The sequence below is a fragment of the Centroberyx gerrardi genome, chromosome 20, assembly GCF_048128805.1.
Source record: "Centroberyx gerrardi isolate f3 chromosome 20, fCenGer3.hap1.cur.20231027, whole genome shotgun sequence".
Taxonomy (NCBI): Eukaryota; Metazoa; Chordata; class Actinopteri; order Beryciformes; family Berycidae; genus Centroberyx; species Centroberyx gerrardi.
In genome coordinates this window covers 4,765,226-4,788,184 of record NC_136016.1, presented here as the reverse complement: position 1 = coordinate 4,788,184, position 22,959 = coordinate 4,765,226, and the positions used below count along the sequence as shown (strand labels likewise).

The following is a 22,959-nucleotide window of genomic DNA, read 5'->3' as shown; positions in this document are numbered from 1 at the left end:
GATAATGGAAACAGCTAGCGATGCACACTTGCTTATACACTTCTAACCTGTAAATCTGTCAACAAAGATGCTTTACACTTCATGTATTTATCTATTGTATTATCCTCAATGTGTTCTCTTGCTGTAATTGCTTGTTATATCATCTTGAATACTCTGTATACCCCTCTCTCTGCTGCTGCAATGACCCAGTTTACCCATGGGGATCTTCAAAGTTTCATCTCTTCTAATCTAATGTGAAGATCTGAGGAGGAGGAGGAGGAGGAGGAGAAAGAAAGAGTGAAGTGTGTGTGTATGTGTGTGTGTGTGTGTGGTTGATTCATCCAGCCCCTTTGTTCATATGTGAAAGAGGAGTGGGTATTCAGTCAGAGCAAATGGGCTGCAAATGTTTCATGAATGAAACTCAGAGTTAATTCATATTTTTTGTGAGCTTAAGACAATTATGATGCTACATTGGTCGTCACACCTCCCATAAATGTGAAGAAGAGCTGTCAATCTTTACAGAGGGCTATTTTTTTTAATTTTTTTAAAAATTTAAATTAAAAATCAATTAGCCAAACTGAAGCTGAAGTTTTGCCAGTGAATCAATGTATCGTGATGATAATGATTATCGTAATATTCCTATAATATTCCTATAGGGACTTATGTTCTGCCTGTGGTACTCAAGACTGAGTTTAGTGACCTTATCGTACTTTAAGTTTTTTTACTCCTATGGTATCACTATAATACTATAATATTCCTATAATCATCCTATAGAAAGTAGAAAGTATAGTAGGCTACTCAGAAGTGAGTTTAGTGACCTTATTGTATTTTACGGTATTTGTTTTTTTTTTAAAATATCCGATAGTAATACTATACTCTATAGGTTCTTTTCTATAATATTACTGGTATATAAGGACTTATAATTTTGCTGTGATATCTACATTCCTCTCAAATATATATGAATGCTGTTCTTTTTCGTAGTTTATCTATTTATTATATTAACATATATAATTAATATTTTATTATTATTGTTATTATTAAACCTCAGTCCAAATTCATACGCCTCTCCATACCACTAGAGGTTGCACAAGATTCACAGCGTCGCAGAGCGTTTTCTTCCCTTTTTTTTTTTTTTTTTTTTTACTGGAATTTTTTTTTTTTTAACGCTTGGGGACCCAAAGGAGGAGTGCTGATGTGATGATAACACGGTTTTAGATTAGTTATATTCTTCCCTGGCGAGACAAGTGGGTGTTAATATTTGCCCAGTGGTCTGCTGGCTCAGAGTTTGTAATCCTGGGTGTTCTCTCCAACCTTGTGTGTGCAAGGTGCATGAGCTCAGGACTAAGTGAAGGAAAGAAATCAAAAGAGACAGCTGTTTACTCCCAACTGGACTAAAAAGGAGCGTGTGTGTTACTGACTTGAAGAGGGGAAAAAAGTGAAAATGTCTTTCTCAGCCACAACGATGCCTCCGACTCTGGCGGGAGATCCACTGACTGTAATTGTGGCTTCAGGTGAGTGGAAGAATAAATTCAGGGATATAGAACCAGCTGAACTCAATGTATCTTATGTTTTATTTGCGGATTGGAGTTTGCTTACTTTTTTGGGCTGAAGCAAATGGAAATTCGTCGTCATACTAAGTAGTATCAAACTGATGTAAGTTATATTATAGGGACTGTTAAGGAGGAAAAACCAAATATAATCTCATGATAATCACCTTCTGGAGACCTGGTATACCATTACATTACTGGTAATATAGTCTACTGTCTATATAGTGTTATGTATAGTCTACTGTCTATATGCAGTGATATTTACCTTGCTGTTTTCCTTTTGAGACAGTAACTATGTGCTGTATTCTTCTCCATGCCAGTGTCCTGCATAGCACTCTGTATAGTGATCCTAATGCTGGTGGTGGTCCTCTACAGGAAGGATCCTCTCTGCTGCAGAGGCAGGCCCTATCGGGGGCCTGAACACTATACAGTAAGAACAACCACCCACTAAACTAACTATTGCAAGGCTTCTGTCACATTACCTGTTCCAGAAGATCCATAGGATTTACAGAAATTACCCCACTATTGCTCTCAGAGTAGGCTTGACTTTGAATTTGTACACAGGCTATACTTTATTTGATTTTAGATTACACTCACAGCAGATGTTCTGTCTTTGCAAAACAACAATTTCAACCATTCCACTTTGTCAGTTCATGGTGTATTACATTCGATTCCCCCTCTTACTTACTGTTATATTGAATAAAAACTGCTGTGTCTACGTCTCTGCGTCAAAGAGTCTGGACTATAGTGTGGTGACCTTTCTGAGGGACCAGTAGGAACACTGTTTTGACATTTTGTTGCAATGCTATACCAGTTTAAGATAGTAATTCAAAGTTTTGTTGCAGTATTACACTGCTGATTTAGGTATGCCTCTGTCTGTTGTAGCCACTCACTGGTTCAGTATTTGGCACAGACCATCAACACTGTTTCAACGTTGATAACATTATGAATAGCCCATTGTATACAAATCAGCACCTTTGAAAAAAAAAGAATGGCTGTAGAGATTGTTGTTGAATTGAAACAATACATTGCCAGTGACTGTGATATTTGCCAATGTCCTTAATATGTGACTATGAGTTAATAGCACCATTTGAAGTGGTAGAGGCCTCAACTGCCAGCTTGATAAAACTGTAACTAATCTCACTGATGATCTCCTCTCCCAGGATGCTCCTCCCCAGTACCACAGCAGGCACTCTCTGATTGGCTTTGCCCATAATGAGCATAGTGCTGCCATGAACCAGGGAGCTCTTGGACCGCAGGTAAGCAACCACATGTATTATATTAGGGATAGTGATGCATGTCTGATTTGGCACATGCTGCTTCTGAGTGTGACATTACAGTTTTGGAAGTCAGCATAGATGAGAATTGATAATTGCAAATATTGTAAATGCATCCCGGGTGGCTACTGAGATTTTGCATGTATGCAATCTAGCCTCCTGGAAGGCTGTTCATCATTGGAAAGCCACACGACTACCACTTGGACGGGTCTCTGCTGCGGCTGCCGTCCTACGAGAGCGTTCGCAAGAAGGACCGACAGAGACAGGTCCACTCCATGATCGCCCAGCGCTTTGGCCTCAATAGCTGCCACAGTGAGGTACGCACAACCACAAGTGGGGACTCGAGTCACATGACTTGGACTCGAGTCACAATGTTAAGACTTGGACTTAGAGACTTGAGTTGATGCATGAAGAGAAGACTCGAGACTTGACTTGACTTCTTCTGGGTTCTGGTGACTTGGAAATGACTTGAAAAGGTTTCTAAAGTCTTGACTTGAGATCTTGTGTTTGTGTAAATGACTTAGATTGAAAGTGATGAGATTTGTTCCAGCAGACGACTGAATTGAAATTCTGTTTTCTGAATTTGTATGGAATGATTGAATTTATTGAAGTTGAAACTGATTATAGAAATCAAACTCATGATGCTCTTACCAGGTTTTTATCCTATTAAAACCATATTGCATTGAAAAGTCCTAGATATTTAGTTTTCTTTAAGATATTAAATTGATACTGGACTCTTGATTTGTTCTGACTTGACTTGCTGTTCTACATTTAGACTTGAGACTTGACATTAATGACATGGACTTGACTTTGTGTTCTACATTTAGACTTGGGACTTGGCTTGACTTGGTCACACCTCTGCACACAGCTAGACATTTTCTCAGTGATGATACTTGGTTCAACAAAAGTCACAGAAACCAAGACACTCTATGCAGAGAGATACTGTAATTTAACGGTCCCCAAAGTGGGGTCAAAATGAGGAATGCCTTGATTTCATTGTTATTTCACTCTTGCCAGTGTTGTGCAATTCTGTAGTAAATCATAACTAACAACAAAAATATTCTCAGATGGTGTTCCTTAAGACGGAATCATGATCGAATGTGTGTATTTGGGTGTCCTTGACATGAAAAAACTCTAACAACATTATCTCTAGTTTTTTGCTTGAATTTGGATATGTTTCATCTTCCTTCCTTTGTTGTACATATAGCCTCCACCAACATATGAGGAGACCCTTCGCCAGTCCGCTGACATTTCACATGTGGATTTGCGGTCTCTGGACATTCACCTGTCAATCCACGGCCACAACCACTCCTCACACCTCAGTCGGGAAACATACAACCCCGGTCGACAATCCACGGAGCTCCAGGGCCCGTCGGCTTCATCCTGTAGCCCAGCACAGAGCTCCAGCGGTAATTGACGGTCCTGGAGTTTTGTTGCCAAGCCACAGGCTGAGGAAGAGAGCAACTGTTGTTAGAGCCCAGCCAATGACGCCATTAGGAGTAAGAAAAGAGTTTCGGGAATGACTGCTTTGAGGCAGACCGTTGAAAGATCTGTGTGATTCCGCTTTGAGGCATTTCGTGATAATGACTCTGACTCAAGCTGTACAATCCCAGAGGGTCAGAATGACCGGGGCGAATCTCAGCCTTGACTGGACTCAGCCAGCAGATTGCACATTGGGTTTTTTCCAAGAATGGTGGACTTTAATTGGGAGGGGTTTTCGAAGGCTGGTACTGTTATTTTTGTACTGAGGCTCCAGATGGCCCGATATTTCATGCTTATATTCAATATCTTCAAATTTGACCATTTTCATGGCCCAAAAAATCCCAAGTATTCAGAGTTTCCCCCAGAATTCTATTCTTGTCAGGGTGGAAAAGCCTCTGAATCAACATTTAGACCATCATGGGACACTAAAAGTCTCCACTGAAATTCCCAGACTAATGAAATTCTTTTAGGGTTAGCAGCTCTTTAAAGCAGGGAGACTCATCCCACCTATTCATTGGTAGGGGAAATTCTGGGAGTTTTAAATGAAGAATTCATGTACAAAAAACATTACTGAACAATGAAATGAAAAAAATGTTGACATTCCCACTGTACTTCTATCATACACTTCCACAAAGCAAAAAAATGGCTCAAAAAGTTTTTCATGCCAAGGAATAATGTATTATCATTAGCGAAAACCAGGCATTGCTTAAACTGTAACTCATTTTCGCCAGAGCACATCAGCAGTGACCATTACTTTGGATTTGAGAGAGAGAGAAAGAACGAAAACAAAGGGTTACTCTTTAACCCAGGTCAAACACTAACCACAGAAAGTAGAAACCCACTTTATCCCAGGGAGTGTCCAAGCTGAACTTAACTGGATTTGTCTAAAATTGAGTTTTTTTTGTGTCCTTATACATTGAGCATGAACTGTATACTGAACTGAGTGACCTAGATTGAGAAACAATGCTAGAGGCTATTTAGTAACATCATGACTCATTTGTTCTTCAGAAAGTAAAGAGGAAAAAAAATCTACTGTAGACATTAACCAGTTATACTAATTCACACTTGGCTTTCTGTTTGCCAAAGTATCAAAATGCTTGTACTCTTGGCTTAGGAAAATGTGTACCAATTATCCGTGGTACATTTCCTTAACCCGGTTATCTAATCAGGCAGTGAAGAGAGTAGCGACCTAAACTCACACACTGCATCCCTGCTTTAGCTGGGATCTAGTGATTTTACCCTCTGCCATCTCACTCCAAGAACACCATGTCAGCACGTAATACCCCTAAACCGCTCACATTTATCATTCGTTCTGCTTCGTGACAGTGTTGTAACTCCCATGCAAAGTGTACCAGGCGTTATCCGCACTCCCTTGCATACCACAAACCTCTGAAATACCACAGTTCCCGTTCGCCTCCTCTGATTCTTGTCGAAAGCCTTTCTAACGGAAAGGTTTGCTGACAAAATACCTGATAAGCCTGTACCATGTGTAACAAATGTTACATTGGAATATGACGGAGTATGCTTTATGGTCACATGAAGAACACCACAGCTTGAGCAAGAAAGACTGCGAATCATCCAAGGATTTCCTGGCAATGCATCCATCCGATTGAGAAATCATATGCTTCAGGAAGTGCTTTTCTTCAAAATCAGTTTGTTTTTTTCCACAAAATGAATCGTGCATCCAATCTATGACACATTCTTAAGTAAACTGCAATCTCAATGTACAATTTGGACTGAATGGACATAAACTGAGTTCACCCCAACCCTGATTCATACCACTGTAATGGGAAAAACAAGCTGATGGAGCACATAGGTAATCCGGTGACATCTTGTGGTTGGTTAAGGAATTGCATTATTTTCCCCCAAAGCAAACTGTTGAGATCATATTTGATTTTTCTGTAACAGCTACCAACAATTACAAGTGAATAAATAACAATATAACATCAATGAATAATAATAATCTTGGCACAAAGCTGACTTATACATATAAAACTTTATTCACGTGACAGATGTGATGATCTAATACAGCACAGCAAGTCAGTCAGATGGCTGATGATGAGACACTCCACTGTCATGATTACATTATCCACATATTGGCATATTGGTGGCCCAATATGTATGGAGCATGTCAGTGAGGGAGAGATGATTCTAATGAATGACTCAACATGACCTGCAGCGATTCAAGTCCAGCACTTCTACACCAAGAGGCAAAGCCGGACTCATCCTCACTGGTCCTGATGATTGGTTCTGAGTAGGGTTAGACCAATATACTGCTTTGAAGAGATACTGGAAGATATCGGCCTTTTATTAAATATTGGACATCGGCCAATCATGTCATCCACCTCTGATATAACAGATTCCTCCAAAGTCTTCCAGGGCGCTCACAATGCTAGTCCACCAAACCAAAACCTCCTTGATCCTGAAGGACTATGGACTCCACAAGAGTCTGTAGGAAAGAATAGGAGGTAAATGCCCATCACATCCCAGTGCAGTCTAGTCCAGTCAGCCTTAGACCATGTCCACCAGTTTGAACTTGCCCTCCTGTTTGGTGGGCAGGATGTTGATGAAGGTCTTGTAGAGTATCGCTCCTTGGGGCAGCTTGGTGATGACCTGGGTGGCTTCTGGGCTGCGCGGCGGCGGGATGTAGACCTCCTTAGTGAACCGGACCACGCCGTCCTCCAGGGCGTACAGTGTGTTGTTGCGTCCCATCCCCACCTTTCGGGACGAGGGAGGACAGGCAGGGGCGGGGGGGTTAGAAGCAAGATGAGAAGTGGTGGAGAGAGAGGCGAAGGGGCAAAGCGACAGTGAAACAGTGAGTGAACACGTAGATTTAAGTCTGAAATTCCATCCAATCATTGTTTTTGATACTGAAAGCATCACTTACATGTGCTCCTGGGTGATACCTCATCAGCCTCTGTGTTGCAAGGACGTTGCCGGCATGGACAAAGTTTCCTTGTAAACAGATTGAAAGAGACGTGAGCTAATCGCCTACATTACTATCATCATGTATTGTCACCATGTTTAAAGCCTAAATTTATTGGCATTAATAGAGACCAATCATGACACACATACAACTTAATCACATTTCTTTAAATATGATCAAGTTGCGCATCATATGTAGTTTTTTGTAATTTCTGTTTGAATACACACAACCGCATGTCACATGTAAACTGGATTAATAGGGGAGGCATCACTTTATAGAATCATGTAAAATAATAAAGTGTTACCCAATGTTCTTTGTTCAATATTTCAATAATAAGATTATGTTGTTACTATTTTGCTACCATTTTGCAAGAAATATCCATCAGATAACAAAGGACTTCAATAATAATTCATAGTTTTAATTTCATGCGACCAATAACTTTGCAGGAATAGGTGTCACATTTTTGAATTGCTGGATATCTCATTTTGGAATTAAACTCTTCATATTATCCAGTAATGTTCCCATTATATTAGTCCCATTTTTCACATTTGATTAATGTTTATGGGGCTCAGAAAAGATGACTAGCGCTCATGTAACACTGGGGAAACCGAACACAGAGGTGCAGTTCCAGTGCAGTTTCACTTCTTTAATTTTACTATGGAAGTCACTGAGGAAATTGGACAGAAAAAACTACTGCATCCTCTGCACTTTCAGGCTTAGTGACGCAAGGGGGACAATTTATTTTATCCTTTCAAACCCCATGAACAGGAATCAAATGCATTAACTCCACAACCGGCACAGGCATTCTGTAACAGAAAACACTGCACACCCTAAAATCACATTAATATACTAGAGAGACCTGTTATGAGACTTCCTTGCAAGAAAGGTAAAATCTGAAAAGAAAATGTTTTCAAAATGCCACAGTATCACCTGAAGATGAAGCATTAATAATACATGTTATGAAACACTGAACAAGTTCCAGTGAGACAATTTAACCCTATAGAGCAAAGAGAGGGAATACTTTTTTTATGTTATTGAATGTTATGATTTTTTGAATTTCCATTCTACTTTGATAGAAAAGAGTACTTTGTGTTTTGAATGGATTTTGTAGCACAAGCCAACGCGCCAGTATAGGTGAAATAAATATCATATTCATTGCACCACATTGAAACAATGAGACAATAAAACCTAGTGACATCATTTGACCTGTCTGCTTCTACAGCCCACTGCAGCATCAAATGAAACTTGCTTACTTTTACTTTACACAGATGATTTGACCTACAGCTGTGAGACATTAAAACCTTAATAATTTTCAGATTACTCCGGTCACGAATAGCCGCGTCAGGCGTTTCTTAAGCAGGATGCTGAGGGCTTTTGTTACTACTCATCCAAAGACACAGAGATAGAGAGAAGTATCAGCCTTCTTCACCAGTGCCATTTAGCATACCCACAACTTGCCAGGCAACACTAAAATAAACCAGCTACGTTTACACTGACTTATTTACATTTCATTTACTTTTTTCATTTGACTTGGAATTGGTCTATCATTTTTACTAAAGAACAGCCTAAGTGTTATAATGATGTTATGAACCGTATATATGAATGGCACTGGCAAACTATATCGCCAACGCTGCCAAAAACCTTCACAATGACTACTGGTGCTACCAGGAACTATTCTAGTGACATCATTGACCTGTCTGCTTCTACAGCCCACTGCAGCATCAAATGAAACTTGCATACTTGATGATTTGACCTACAGAAAGCAGTTAATATCACTCAAGACTATGTGAGCTTCTGGTAAATTTGAAACACAGGACCTGGTTTTGGTTGCAAATAAATAGGTGCTACTTTTTCCAAATGGTAGATCTCTCATTTTGGGATGTAGTCTGGTGACTCTGGTCTACTGTCAATCTCATATTCTGCACCATCCCTTTGCACTGAATGTGAGCTCCTGTCTTAACACTGTGTCAGTATCCATAATGATACCAATCTACTGAGACATTTCAGCATCAATGCCACCAAGAGCAATTCCTCTGCATTCACTGTACTGTGCAAATGAAGTGATTCCATATATCTGGGCAATACTGGGCTTTCTCTTTGATAAGATGAGAGTGAATGTAAGGGTGGGGAGAGATAGCCACAGCACTTCTGTGTACTGAAAAAAAAAAAAAAAAATCAATTGTAATTACCATCCTGCTTCTTGAAGCCATATCTCCGACCAGGACTCTTTCCCCCGAGGTTCTTGCTACTACCACCAGCCTTCTTAGATGCAAACCTCATCGAGTCGAAAAGAGAGGACTGGCAAGGCACCAACAGCCCTGAAACCAGAAGCATAGAAACACTCTGTCAACATCCCTGTTCCAATCCCACTCCTAGTTAGCCCCGATCTCTTGTATGAAGAAGACGTCACGCCAGACTCTATTAAAAAATCTGTCAGTTTAATACAGTGATTCTCAAACTTTTTCATATCAAGGACCAAATGTGGGTCCGTGGCCCTAATGTGTACTACACATACTACCCCCATTTGATGAGATTTTGTCACTCGGACCCAAATATGAGAATATTTTTATTGTTATATGATTTTGTCCAGAATTCCAAATTCCAAACTATTCCAAAATAGTCTTTTCTTCTACATTCTCTAATTGTGTTAACTTCTTGTAAATGAAATAATGCTGAAGTTTAAGTTTAACGTGGTCTTACAGACTGGCAAAAGTAAATACTTGGTGGTACACATTAAAAGACATTTTGCGAATAACTGGGATTCACTTTTTAATATGACATAAAGCAATGCACACTTAGGCCTATTTCAATACAATTTTAACTTTTAGGTTGGGTTCAGCTGTTATTCTCAGCATCTTCTGCCACCGAAATAACATACAGTGGAGGGCGGTATCGAGCAGTGTGAACCCATTATAAATGTTGAGATTTTATTGAAATGAACTGCTGTTTGGTGGATGATATCTATGCCGAATTGACCAGAAGACAGTAACAATTCGTGAAAGGTCTACAGTAATTTAGAGTAGGACTAGATGTTAACGTTAGGCGTGATGTTAGAACCTCCTTGCATCAAGTCTCTTTGACCTGTGAGGAAACGGGACGTTCAATGCATGCATATAAAGTCATGTTAGCTAACCTAGCCTAGCTAAGTCAGCTCCTACAGCGTCTCTCGTTGTCTACGCTACGTGTAGACCACATTAAGGAATAACCCAATTGCTGTTCAATTGTTTGCGTTTTATATGTGAATTAATGTAAAGTTAGTATAATAATTTAGATATTTGGTACCTGTTCTGGATTTGAGAATCAAGGACGCAAGCGCCGCCATCTTGAATCACGTGATCGACGTCAACGTGTGTGCGTCACATGCAAACGCTCCTGTTCTGTTCACGTCCCATGGGAAATACAGCTTACCGATAGCCTTCAGGTGGTAAATACTACTGAAATCCCAGTTCAGGTCAGCTTTCAGCAATCATTTTCATCACATAAATCATTTTGTAATCATAACTCCTAAAACACCATGGCAGGGCAGTGAGGACATAACTACATGCTGGATTGTTCGTTGATGGTTGACATTGCAATGTTTGGTTTTGTTGTAAAACATGAACTCAAATGTAGCCTACCACTCACGAATTGCGTGTGGGTTAAGTGTGAAAAAGTCGACCAAGAGCAACACAAGTATATAGATACAAAAGTATACTTCAACCATGACGTCTTGATAGCCTCAATGACATCAACCCAAGAAAGTTTTCTTCAAACGAGTTTGAGCCATGGTTTGAGCGCTGTGAAGTCGCTCATAATGTTTTCCTATAGGACATGAATGCAGCACTCCTGTACCCGGGGAAATCAAATGGTCGGTCGAGTGTTCCATATGCAACGGAATAGTCTCCTAATCGTAAAACCTAATCGAAGTTATTGCAAATGAATGTTTGCACTAACAGTGAAAGTACTATTTATCATACTATGCTTTAGTTGGACAACTTTTGTATGCAATATTTCGAAGAAAGTGAGTGTGCAGACTGCAGTGAGTAAACGCAAGCTATTAGCTAACCTGCTAAGTTTAGCAGTCTTTCTGTTAACTAACGTTAGCGTTAGTCGTTAGCTGTTACCTGTTAACTAACGTTATCATTTTGGAGAATGTCTCTAGTCAATTTGATTGTGTTTGGCCAGCCCCGTTATGTCCCACTTTTTCTTGTTTGGAGAGATCATCTCGCTAAGCTTCATTTAAAAAAAAAAGTCAATTTGTTGTTTCCTTGCTTATCGGCAAATGTACAAGCCACGTAGAACACGACTTAAGACCTTTTAAGAATTACTAGGACCCTCCGTTCAGTTCGGCATATATCCAATTCACCAAGCAGCATCTATCTGAATAAAACTGCAACTTTTATAATTGGTTCGCCGCTTATTCCCTTATCACCTTCCACCAAAATACACAGTGGTGGGCGTTAACAAGCAGTATGACCCAATTATGAAAAATGAGATTTTGTTGAAACTAAGTGCTGCTTGGTGGATTATCTATATGCCGAATGTACTAGGGGACTGTTATGATTCGTGAAAGGTCTCAAGTTGTGTTTTGCCAGCTATGTACAGTTGCCTATAAGCAAAGGAAATTAAAATTGCCAGATTTGTGAATGAAGTTTGGCGTGGTGTTCTCTCCATAGCAGAAGTATCAGGGCTAGGTATTGCCTGTTGAATGGTGCTACATTGTTTCCCTGTTATAATTCTTCCCTGCTAACCCATGTCCCATCTTGTATCTAACTTCTACTCGGACATGAAACAGCATGGGCAGCTACAGCGACTCCACCAGTGACCTAGATGAGGACTTTCCTGTGTATGACTTCCTCCAGCCTGGTCGCCACCTCAGCCAAGCCTCCCAGAGCCACGCAGAGAAACCCGATCTAGTGGTCCTGGATAGTTCTGATACAGAAGAGGCACCCCCCTTCTCCCCAGCCTCAGAAAAGGGCGACTTGGGCGCAGTTACAGGAGCAGCAAACGTGATGATGATCAGCAGTGAATCAGATGAGGAGGATGCACCCTACGTCCCCCTGGCACAGAGACTCAAACAGAGACAAGAAAGTATTAGCACATCCTCCTCTGTCACTAATGACAAAGATGCTGAACAATATTCCAACAACAGGTTTTCAGAGTCAGAGCCCCTGTCCAGCTCCCATCAGAGGAGGATGGAGAACCGAGGGACTCTGGACGGCCCGGAGGAGGCCGCTCTCCCTCAGCAGTGGCCGCCTCCGAAGCCTTCCTCCTGGGCAGGGAGCGCCAGCACCTCCCCTGCCAAGAAGAACCCTGCCAAGCGGACGGTGGAGGAGATCCAGGCCTCCAAGGAGGAGGCGCTGAAAAGGAGGGAGGCCAGGGGGAGACAGCAGGGGGACAAAGAGGTGCTTAGGCTGGAACAAGAGAGACAGAGAGCGGAGAGGAAAGCCCTGGCCGAGGCAGCCAAAGCCCTGAGGCCAGAGGAGTGTATCAAGCACATAGTGGTGGCGGTGGACCCAGGTAAGCAGCAGACAAAGTATAAACCATGCTAAATAATGCTTTGGCACTGTGCATGAGTGTTGAAAACATGTCTTTTTATTAGATTAGACAGAACTTTAATGGGGAAATTTGGTTGTTGAAGCAGGAAAAAACAGGATAGAGCAAAGAAAAAAACTAGGTTATAAATAAGAATAGGGCAAAGAGCGTGATATCGGACATATCACCAACGACAGTTACATCACTAGAATGCATTAAGTAGGAATATATGAATTACAGCAGTGTGTATGCAGGGTGTGCAAAAATAACCCTAATAAAAATAACCCTAACCCATCAAGTAGCACATACTGAGATAAAGAATCTGAATTAAATATATGTACAATCTGAAAAAAATCCCAGAATGTTCAGTATGGACATAAATGAAAACAAAAAATAATCAAGATACATGGAATATATAACAAATTTGTGTGCCCCATATTCACATTAACAGGTCTGCAGAAGGCCAATATGTACAGTAGTAGTAGTACACCAGTAGTTCTCAAAGTGAGGCCCGGGGACCTCCAGAGGTCCTTGAGGGGTTGCAGGGGGTCCCCAACAAAATGAGGAATAGTGTTTGTGTTTGCAGCTCTCTTACAGGTGGAAGGAGGGGGAGCTTTGTTGACGTCGGTGCAGGCGCTGGGTTGTAGCTGCGCCATAGAGAAACAGCCCCTCCCACGCAGTGTCAGCTGGATGAGGAGGTCTCCCAGTGTGCAGGTGATTACACACACACACACACACACACTAGGCTTGGGCGATATCCAAAATGTAATATTGTGATGCTGTCCCGCCAAAATATTGCAATATACAATATTTTCATATTTTACAAAATTTATTTTTTCTGTTTTTTTGTATTTTATTTTATTTCTTCTAAATCACATCAAATTTCTAGGCTATTAATACAATTAGATCTCACTATTCAAGAAATGTATTAATTATTCGATACCACAGAAAAAAATTGCGATATTCGTAAAAAAACGCGATACTCAATATTATTGAATATCAGCCCAAGCCTAACACATACACACACACAAACACACGCAAACACATACACCAGGGTTCCCCAATTAGTTTTCCCCAAGGGCCAAAACGTCAAGGGCCATTGCGCCAATAAAAGTTGTTTTATGTGCAGATGTTGTTGTTGCTGCTATTACCATTATTATTATTATTATTATTATTATTATTATTATTATTATTAGTAGTAGTAGTAGTAGTAGTAGTAGTTGTAGGAGCCATGTATGTGTTTGTGTTGTGCTCACACTGCTTCACCGTCACTTACGGTAATTTGGGGCATGACGTGGGGGGGTGTGTGTTGGTAGGAAGAGATATCACCTGTTTGTTAATCAGTCAGTCTGGTTAGGCAGAGAGGGGGTGAGTGGGGAGTCCTTATTTTCTGTTGACCGTACGTTTTACGTTTTGTTTCTATACCAAAACCGGCATTGTTTCAAGTATGCATATCGCATTGTTTGATGCTACGGACTGCACAAAATAAACATTCAAAACTCAGCCGCGGAGTCAAGGTGTTTGATTGGAACTAGGGATGCACCGATCTGACTTTTTCAGTCCAGATACCGATACCGATAACTGGGCTTTGGGTATCGGCCGATACCGAGTACCGATCCGATACCAGTGTTTAATTAATAAACTGTAGGCTATGCCTCACTGTGTGGAAGAGACTGGGATCATTCTTTTATGTGTAAAGCAACATCAGGCTTGACTTTAACATTGCTTTCCTAACTTTGTAAAACAAAATGTAACAAATAAATACATAGATATAAATGTACTCAATTGTTATTTATTATTAAAATAATAAATAATCGTGCTCCAGCAACTTGGTAAAACATCTTCAAAATTAACAGGAATTACAATTCAAGTGTAAACCTTTTAAATGCAGCAACAAATTGGTCAGGAATTAAAATTCCAGTATAAAACAATACAACTGCATCAAATGAGAACAAAATGTAAACATTAAATCACAATTAAGTCACAAACTAGTGCAAACAAACTTGATAAATTAAATCACAATTCACACAAGTAGTATAAACAAGTAACTTGGTAAAAACAAAACATTCAAAATATGCAGAATAAGCCTAAATTACTGAAATAACTCTGGCTTAACTGGTAATCTTGCTTTATGAAACAGCCCTCAGAAAAAAAATCAAGGTATGTTAGTCTGACTATGTGTCGGCCGAATGGAGCAGCAGTACCTGACGAACAGGGAAAACACTTTAAATCGTGTTGTGGCAGGAAACAACGTTGACCTACAGCCGAGTCCCCGTAAACCTTGGATTTATGAATGGAGTCTGGCTGGACGCGCCGATTGTATAATTGGTGGAAAACTACTTTACCTCGCAGGTTAAATGGCAGCCTGCTCGGCCGCGCGGTGACCCGGGAGAGTTTAAACATATAACCGAGACAAAGTATTCATGCAGGTGTGTTTTTAACTACCGAGCATCAGCACCGACCCCCGGTCAGCTCACCCCGACCCCCGGTCAGCTCACCCCGACCCCGGCTCTGTTATGAGGGTTGGGCGCCAGGTTAGCTTGTTAGCCTGGATGCTAGCTGCGGGAGGCTCGCGCCCCATGAGCGAGAATTCAGTGCGTGAGACGCTGCGCGCGGCAGGCGGGATCCTCCGGAGCTGCTGGACCGGAGGAGCCACCGGACGGACCGGAGGAGCCACCGGACGGACCGAAGGCAAATGGCCGGGTCTACCGGCGCGCTGCTGACGCATGACGTAGTATGCGCACGTAGACATAAACATAGAATTGAATTGAATAGATCGGCCCCATTGTCACCGATACCCGATCCAGCTATTTGAGTCAGTATCGGACCGATATCCGATATCAGTATCGGATCGGTGCATCCCTAATTGGAACCAACGAGTCGGACAGATAGCCTCCCCTACTTAGCCTCTCAGCGGCTAATAAACCTTTTATGATGGCCGCTGTAGTAGTAGTAGTAGTAGTAGTAGTAGTAGTAGTAGTGGTGGTCGTGGTGGTAGTAATAATTTAGGCCTGGGATTCTCAAAACCTGTGTTGAGGGTCACACAAGAAAAAAAAATGCACTCTTGAAACAAAATAAGTCCAAAACCAACCATTTAATTATTTTACTTTTTAGCCTACTTCACAGTTCCTCAGTGTTGAACAGTAATTTCTTACACAAGAGATGAACTTTAGCCAGATTTCATCAAGATTATTGATCAAGTGTACGGTGTGGGATGAGGTCAAAATAAAGTAGAGCAGTGCGCACTTTATTTATTATTATTATTATTTATTATTATTATGTTTTCGGTGCCGTTGTCTGTCTGTTTGTCAGCAGGATTACGGAAAAACTACTGGCCTGATTTTCATGAAACTTCGTGGAAGGGTGTAGCATGGGCCAAGGAAGAACCCATTCAATTTTGGAGCGGATCCGGATCCGACTCACGAACAAGCAATTGGCCTTGGCCTTCTAGTGCCCTTCTAGTGCCCTTCTAGTTTCACATGTTGTGCACTTTATTTCACGTTATGACAGGTGCGTTCACGACGTGAATTTTCCCTTTATCATTTGTAAAACAGAAAATGAAGTAGTAAAACAAAGATGAAAAAAGCCCATTTTGGTACTGTACGTCTTTCAGTACCAGTGACAGAGAGGAGAGAGAGAGAGAGTGCAGCAGAGGGAGGGGGGCTGTGTGTGTGCCCAGCCTGCAGTGACACAGAGCTTCAGGAGAAAGCGAGAAGCATAAAACATTGTGCTTTTTTCCACGCATGAAAAAACAACAACAACCGAGCCCAACCCGACACGAGCCCAAATTATTTATTTAAAAACCAAGCCCGACCTGGCCAATACCCGAGACTGTATGTCGGGTATTGGCCGGGTCGGGCTTGGTTCTTGGTCGGGTTTGGGTCGACCTCTAGTTCAAGTGCCAATGGGTCGGCACGGGCCAGACTTTTGGCTCTCGCGGGCCGGATATTAGGGATCAATGACATGCACCTTTCCCATTGCCTTATTGTGTTTAAACGTGCTACTTATAACATTTTTAAGCATCAATATGTCATTGTCAAATTAATTGCGTTACCTTGCTGCCGTTTGTTTACGGTAATTGTACTAATGTCTCAAAATGAATGTGGTAATGTTTTATTGATGTCACGCTGCCGCACGAAGCACCTTTAATGAATCGATAAGTCATGTGTGATGTTTTGATCTCCCCGCTGTTCCCTCCCTCTCCCAGCCAGATGATGCGGTGTGTGTACCGGAGGCCCATGTTGTGATGCAGATGACAGTTGACGACTTTATCACTCTGATCCACAGCTACACTCAGGTTGGTGGGCCTGGCGCCGCTTGTCAAGGTTTCACAGCAGCATCGACAAAATAACTGACCTTACTGCTATGAGACGAGACGAGATGAAACTTTAATGATCCTCGTGGGGAAATTGAGCGGTTGCAGCAGCAAACAGCAATAGGTTACAGCCATGAAAATAGAATAGAAATGAGAGTAGAGAAAATGGGGGGACATAATTGAGAATTTTAACACTGGAACAATATATGGATGAAAAGTAAGAAAAAATATGCATTATAGCATGTATGAGGCAGTAGAACATGCTGGGACAAAGAAATAATAATTGTAAAATGTGGATGTGAAAATCTATCAGAACTATTAAGTATGTGCAGTATGCAATAAGTGAAACATTCTAGAAATATATAGATATATGCAATATGTACTACATGACAATATATGATGAGAATATGAAGAAAACAAATATGTGAAATTAGAGTATATACAGGATGTGCAAACTGTACATCATACTCGCATATTATATTGTGATATTAATCTATATTTAGGCCATTCTTGTTCTTGCTCTTCTTTGGCGATAAAAGAGAGAGGCCTAGTTGAAATGTAATGGTCCACCTCCTTTCCATCTGAGTGTAGAGACCAATTGAAATGTGTTTTGCAGTGTTGACAACAGTTTCTAATGCCTCCCTCTGTATTCCTATATCTCTCCCTTCACTATCTGACCCAGGAACAGAGGCACGGGAGGCCGGACTGTGGTCCGACTCTGACTTCCTGGGTGCAGGAGCTGCAGGCCCGTCACCCTGGCAGGATCCTCAGCCTGGCGGTTATTGACCTGGAGAAATACTTCAGGTGTGTGTGGGGGGTGTGGGGGAGGGGCAGCATGCATTAGGATCTGAATTTGGAGCTGTTTGAGATTTGGCGGTAGGCGAGGTTAGAGAAGCTGGCTTGTGACTGGAAGGTTGTCGGTTTGATTCCCCCCCGACAAGCTGGGAAAACACGGATGGGGAAAGTGAATGAGTAACAACCACTAGGGCTGGGCGATAATTCAATAATACCGTTTATCGTCTTTCAGTAGAATCATATCGTTATGATATGGTGATTTTGGGATATTGTGACACACAATTCTGCTGTCTAAATTGATGATAACAAGCACATTTTATTTTAAAACTCTGACAAAATGAGGTACGGTAGGATTATTATTTGGAAATTTTGTTTAACATCACACTAGGGATGTCAATGGTTAACCATTAATCGGTTAACCACCGAGAATATTTTTGACCGGTTACGCATGTCGGTCTATAGGTTAAATTGTGTTGCCAACTTGGCGACTTTGTCGCTAGACTTAGCGACTTTTCAGACCCCCCTGGCGACTTTATTTCTCAAAAGCGGCTAGCGACAAATCTGGCGACTTTTTCTGACCATGGGAAGCAATGTTAATGTGTTGAATCCCAAAGCATTTGGCAATAAATTGGTTCGGCTGATGCCGGTTTTCTCTACTTGCTCATCTAATCCAGAGAGGTCTGACGATCACACTGTTCCCCACACACAGCGTAGCCCCCTCCCTCCGCTGAGAGCAGGGACTGTAGGATAGGGTCCACTTGTAATTGCTACCGCCGTACGCCGAAACTGGCCCGGGTGGGCGGAGTCAGCACTTAATATTAAAACGGGCTACGCTGCGGCGTGCATAACAAGTGCAGATATTTAAATGCAAATTACAGCAAATGGACAGCGCTTCGAAATGCGGCGCCAAAGCTCATCTATCTACTAAAGCAAGGAATCTCTGTCTGTCTGTGAGTCTATCTGTGAGTGAATGTGTGAGTGTGTGTGTCCTTCGCATATCTCGAGAACCGATCTACTTCACACTTGGCGGGTGTATTGCTGGGGACCAAGGACGTGCAGTGTCGGACTTGGTGCAATTTGGACACACGACACGTTCATTATTAATAAACTTTGAATAAACAAGCGAACAGCGCTCTGTGCAGCAGCGGGGCGAACGGGCACTGCACTAGTTGATCAATGGAGCGCCGGACTAAAAGGAAAGCGGCACTTTCTTGTATTTCACGTCATTTTGCGTTTTTTCTTAAAAATTAACCGGTTAGTTGCCGGTTAATGGGTGTCGGCCTGTCGAAAGCAAAATTAACTGAAACTGACATCCCTACATCACACCTAACATTACCATTCGGTTCAAGGGATGTACATCAATTTGATTGTTTAACATGTGATTGTGCATACGTGAGCCATATCGTGATATATATAGATATTGAAAAAATCATTATGATTATCGTGATATTGACTTTGACAATAAAAGACTGGTTGGGTAGAGAAGGGAGGGGGTGTGAGTAGCTCCCGGTGTGGATTTGTGCAACAGTGTGAATGTGAAGCAGGGTGTCGCTGGAAAACAGCATGGTGCTCATTCAACTGTCCCTAGATTAAAGGTTAAAAAAAAAAGAAAACAAGGAATGCCACTCAAATGGCTGTTGAGTTAAACTGAGCATATCTGATGGTGCGCCAAGATTTGAAAACATGTCACATATTATTTTCGCCAAACTCTGGGAGAACGGGTGGAGGGTACAGGTGAAAACTATGTGTGAAAAGGGGCAATCAAGCAAAAGGAGCTGTCTAGCCGCCCTTTTAGACGAGAGGATGGATTGTAGCGAGTGTCAGAAGTCTTCCCCGAAAAACAGATACTGAGTGCGCCGGACGTTTCGCCCCCCAGGTCCCACAAGTCCCAAAGCCAGAAGAGGTTTCGAGAAGCCGTCCTGGGGGAGGAGCGAGGGGCAGGAAAAGGAGCAGGAAAAAAGAGGAGGAAGAACGATGGAGTTGAGGCGCTACCTGAGGTGTCCCGAGTTGAAGTAGAGGAGGTAGGTAGACGGTATTTGTCACAATTAGGGATGAGACGATATGCTTACGACACGATTCGATAATGATATGGGGTTCGCAATTCGATACAGCCACGATACGCTGTAACAAATAAAAGTTCATTGACAACAAAGTCTGATATGTTTGTTTCTGAGCCACAAATCTTTCTAGCGATGGTATTGGCTTGCTAGAATGTAAACAACTATTTAAAAATGTCATTACAAAGTGCAAACAATATAATTTCGAGAGAGATGGTCGAGCCGTCTCATTTGTGATTACTACAGCAGAATAAAATGGAGCTAATATCGCGATACATTTTTCTGCCCCACGATACGTATCATCACATTTTTGTATCGCGATATGTTGAATTTCAATATATCGTCCCATCCTTAGTCACAATTTATTTACCTTGGGAAAGTACATTTCTGGGACCTGTGGTGAGCTTTTCCAAGAAGACAAAGCCAGGAGAACACAACGTTTAAAGTGTCAGATGAAACTTAAATTTTAATTCACATGCAGGTGAATTGAAATAAGGACTTTCTTCACTCTGTTTTGTTAGTTTCTTAGTTGCTCTTGTTCCTCCAATATCCCATCAGGCTGTGGTGCATCTCCAGCTCCACACCGGCGTCTCGGTCCGCCTCTTGCCCACCTGGAAGGACTTCTCGGATCACATCAACATGACCACCAAAGCGGTTGCAGAGGCCCCGTTCAAGTGAGCAAGCCTTCTCCTTAAGAACTTGGACGGATGCTTTTTCCACACACAACAAAACAATCATTTTCCCATGTGTGTTTTCAGGCGAGAGCGGGAGAACACAGGCTTTTCGTTCCACCTGGAGAGTGACTGGGTGGGCGGCCAGCGGGTGGACAGAGCCGGGAAGGGGCTGCTGCAGGTGTGGAAGAGGCAGATCCAGCAGTTCAACAGAGTCAGTCCAGACATGGCCTCGGCTATCCTGGCAGCCTACCCCTCCCCACAGCTCCTTAAGCAGGTACGCCCACTGCTGAGACGCATGGAGGAATCAGCCCAGTTTTAGCATCTTTACAGTGGTTACCTGGTGGTTTCAGGATTGATTTTAAGATTTCACTGATTACTTTTAAGGCAGGGGATGCGTCTGGCACCAAGTTATATCACAGACCTTTTAAGCCCATATGAGCTGGAACATTGCCTGCGGTCTTCAGGCAGGTTCCTATTGGCTGTTCAAAAGTCTTGATTAAAGGCAAGAGGTTCCTATTGGTTGTTCCAAAGTGTAGATTAAAAACACAAGGTTCTTATTGGCTGTTCCAAAATCTAGATTGAAAACAAGAGTTCCCTATTGGCTGTTCAAAGGTCTTGATTAAAAGCAAGAGCTTCCTATTGGCTGTTCAAAAGTCTAGATTGAAAACAAGCGGTTCTTGTTGGCTGTTCAAAAGCCTTCATTAAAAGCAAGATGTTCCCATTGGCTGTTCCAAAGTCTAGATTAAAAACAAGAGGTGATTGGTTCTTTGCCCTCATGGCTTCTAGACTTTGGATTGGTTGGTCGTTTACTTTTCTTACCTTGCTTTTGCTGTCGATTATATCTGTTCTTTGTTTTTTTTTACTTCTTTGTAAAGTGCCTTGTAACTGTTTTGAAAAGTGCATGTAAATAAAGAGCCGTCTTCTTATTATTATTAGCATAGACACATATTGGGATTACATACATGAATTACCTGATATTCCCCGTGAATCAGCATTTCCGTTAAATTGGCGCAGCCTACAAGGGAACGACGGATTCAGGGGGGCTTAAAGATCAAGGCAAACACATTTAGGCCTAAATACTTTCAGTCAAATACACAATGAGACATACCCGCATACACATTAGCATATTTTAATTTTCTCCTCCGAATGCTAAATGTTTCCCACCGAGCAACTCTGCAGAGACATTTGTAAAGCTTTCCGTTTGTTTTACATCCCAGCTACTGTACGATTCGTTCTGCTGTGTTTGTCCGCAGGCTTACCGCCGGTGCAAGACGGAGCGCGAGAAGGTCTCCCTGCTGTCAGACCTTCTGATTCGCAGAGGCGAGGGCGTGACCTCGACGTCGCGGCGGGTCGGTCCCGAGCTTTCCAAGCGCCTCTTCCTCATGATGAACTGCTCCGACCCTCAGCAGACCCTGGACTCCACTGTCTGACCTCAGAGTATGTCCTTGTTCCTTTGAGTTTTTCACCAGAACTGAGCCCGGTGAATGTTTCTGAGCTTGTTCACCACAGCTGCCGGTTCCAATTCGTAACAGTGAAGTTGATGCTACATGGTTGCTGTGGTATTTTTTGTTATGTGTATATATATTTTATTAAAGAGTTTTATAAAATTCAATCAATTTTTTTGTCTGAAATGATTCCTTGGTAGGTTGTTCCTTGGTTATAATTCATAAGAAATACTGTGTACACTATCAGATTGTATTGTTTTGTATTAGAAATTTTGTTGTTGGTATACTTAATATTGAAATGGTTGAAGTTATATTTTTAGAATGAATGGTCAAGTGTAGGATTGGACCGATATGGGTTTTTGAAGGACGATACTGATACTGATATTTTTGTATTGATGTTGCAGATAGCTGATATTTTATGCCGACATCAGTCTTTGAATTTCATCATTTTCATGCAAAAAAACAAGGATTTCCTCCAGAATTTAATTCTTATCAGGGTGGAAAAGCTTCTGAAACAGCATTTAGACCATCATGGGACACTAAAACTCTCCACTGAAACCACCATGGGACTCTAAAACTCTCCACTGAAACCCAGGATAATGACATTTCTTTAGGGTTAGCAGCTTTTTAAGGCAGGGTGACCCCCCTGTCCCTACTATTTCAATGGCCGGGAAACTCTTGGATACATTACTGCTTTTAAATGAAGAATTTGCAAAAAACTCTAGTCAAGTGTAGTATTTTGCCAGTACCTATGCAAATGTAACCCAACCAGCGTCTTTTACACCACTAAATTAATTCTGTGTTGAAAAACCTCTCTGGGAATGCTAAACGACTTCAAACTCAGCAGCTGACCTCTAAACCGGTTTAATTAAGCATTATTTCAGGCATATAACACATCGCCCCACACCTGTTTAACTGCCATCCAATTGAATTACATGTGGCCAACCT

The 22,959-nt window shown here is 41.7% G+C and overlaps 2 protein-coding genes across 2 annotated transcripts; one reads left to right on the top strand and one right to left on the bottom strand.

Moving 5' to 3' along the window:
* Positions 1-6,262: 6,262 nt before the first annotated feature.
* On the bottom strand, positions 6,263-10,559 carry mrpl27 (mitochondrial ribosomal protein L27). The gene is made up of 4 exons (XM_071922924.2): positions 10,494-10,559; positions 9,401-9,529; positions 7,173-7,240; positions 6,263-7,003 (listed from the first exon to the last, which is right to left on the bottom strand). The coding sequence occupies exons 1-4, from the start codon at positions 10,531-10,533 to the stop codon at positions 6,797-6,799; spliced, it is 444 nt and encodes a 147-aa protein (XP_071779025.1). The 5' UTR covers positions 10,534-10,559; the 3' UTR covers positions 6,263-6,796.
* Positions 10,560-11,986: 1,427 nt separating this feature from the next.
* Positions 11,987-22,088, top strand: eme1 (essential meiotic structure-specific endonuclease 1). The gene is made up of 8 exons (XM_071922918.2): positions 11,987-12,710; positions 13,312-13,439; positions 16,933-17,022; positions 17,723-17,844; positions 19,712-19,856; positions 20,451-20,566; positions 20,651-20,840; positions 21,820-22,088. The coding sequence occupies exons 1-8, from the start codon at positions 11,987-11,989 to the stop codon at positions 21,994-21,996; spliced, it is 1,692 nt and encodes a 563-aa protein (XP_071779019.1). The 3' UTR covers positions 21,997-22,088.
* The last annotated feature ends 871 nt before the right edge of the window (positions 22,089-22,959 follow it).

Coding starts and splice junctions, on each gene's coding strand:
- mrpl27 (XM_071922924.2), bottom strand. CDS start 10,533: ATGGCGGCGCTTGCGTCCTTGATTCTCAAATCCAGAACAG. Junction 9,530..10,493: donor GATTCTCAAATCCAGAACAG/GTACCAAATATC, acceptor TTCTGGTTTCAG/GGCTGTTGGTGCCTTGCCAG. Junction 7,004..7,172: donor GGTATCACCCAGGAGCACAT/GTAAGTGATGCT, acceptor TCGTCCCGAAAG/GTGGGGATGGGACGCAACAA.
- eme1 (XM_071922918.2), top strand. CDS start 11,987: ATGGGCAGCTACAGCGACTCCACCAGTGACCTAGATGAGGACTTTCCT. Junction 12,711..13,311: donor AGTGGTGGCGGTGGACCCAG/GTAAGCAGCAGA, acceptor TTGTGTTTGCAG/CTCTCTTACAGGTGGAAGGA. Junction 20,841..21,819: donor CCCCACAGCTCCTTAAGCAG/GTACGCCCACTG, acceptor GTTTGTCCGCAG/GCTTACCGCCGGTGCAAGAC.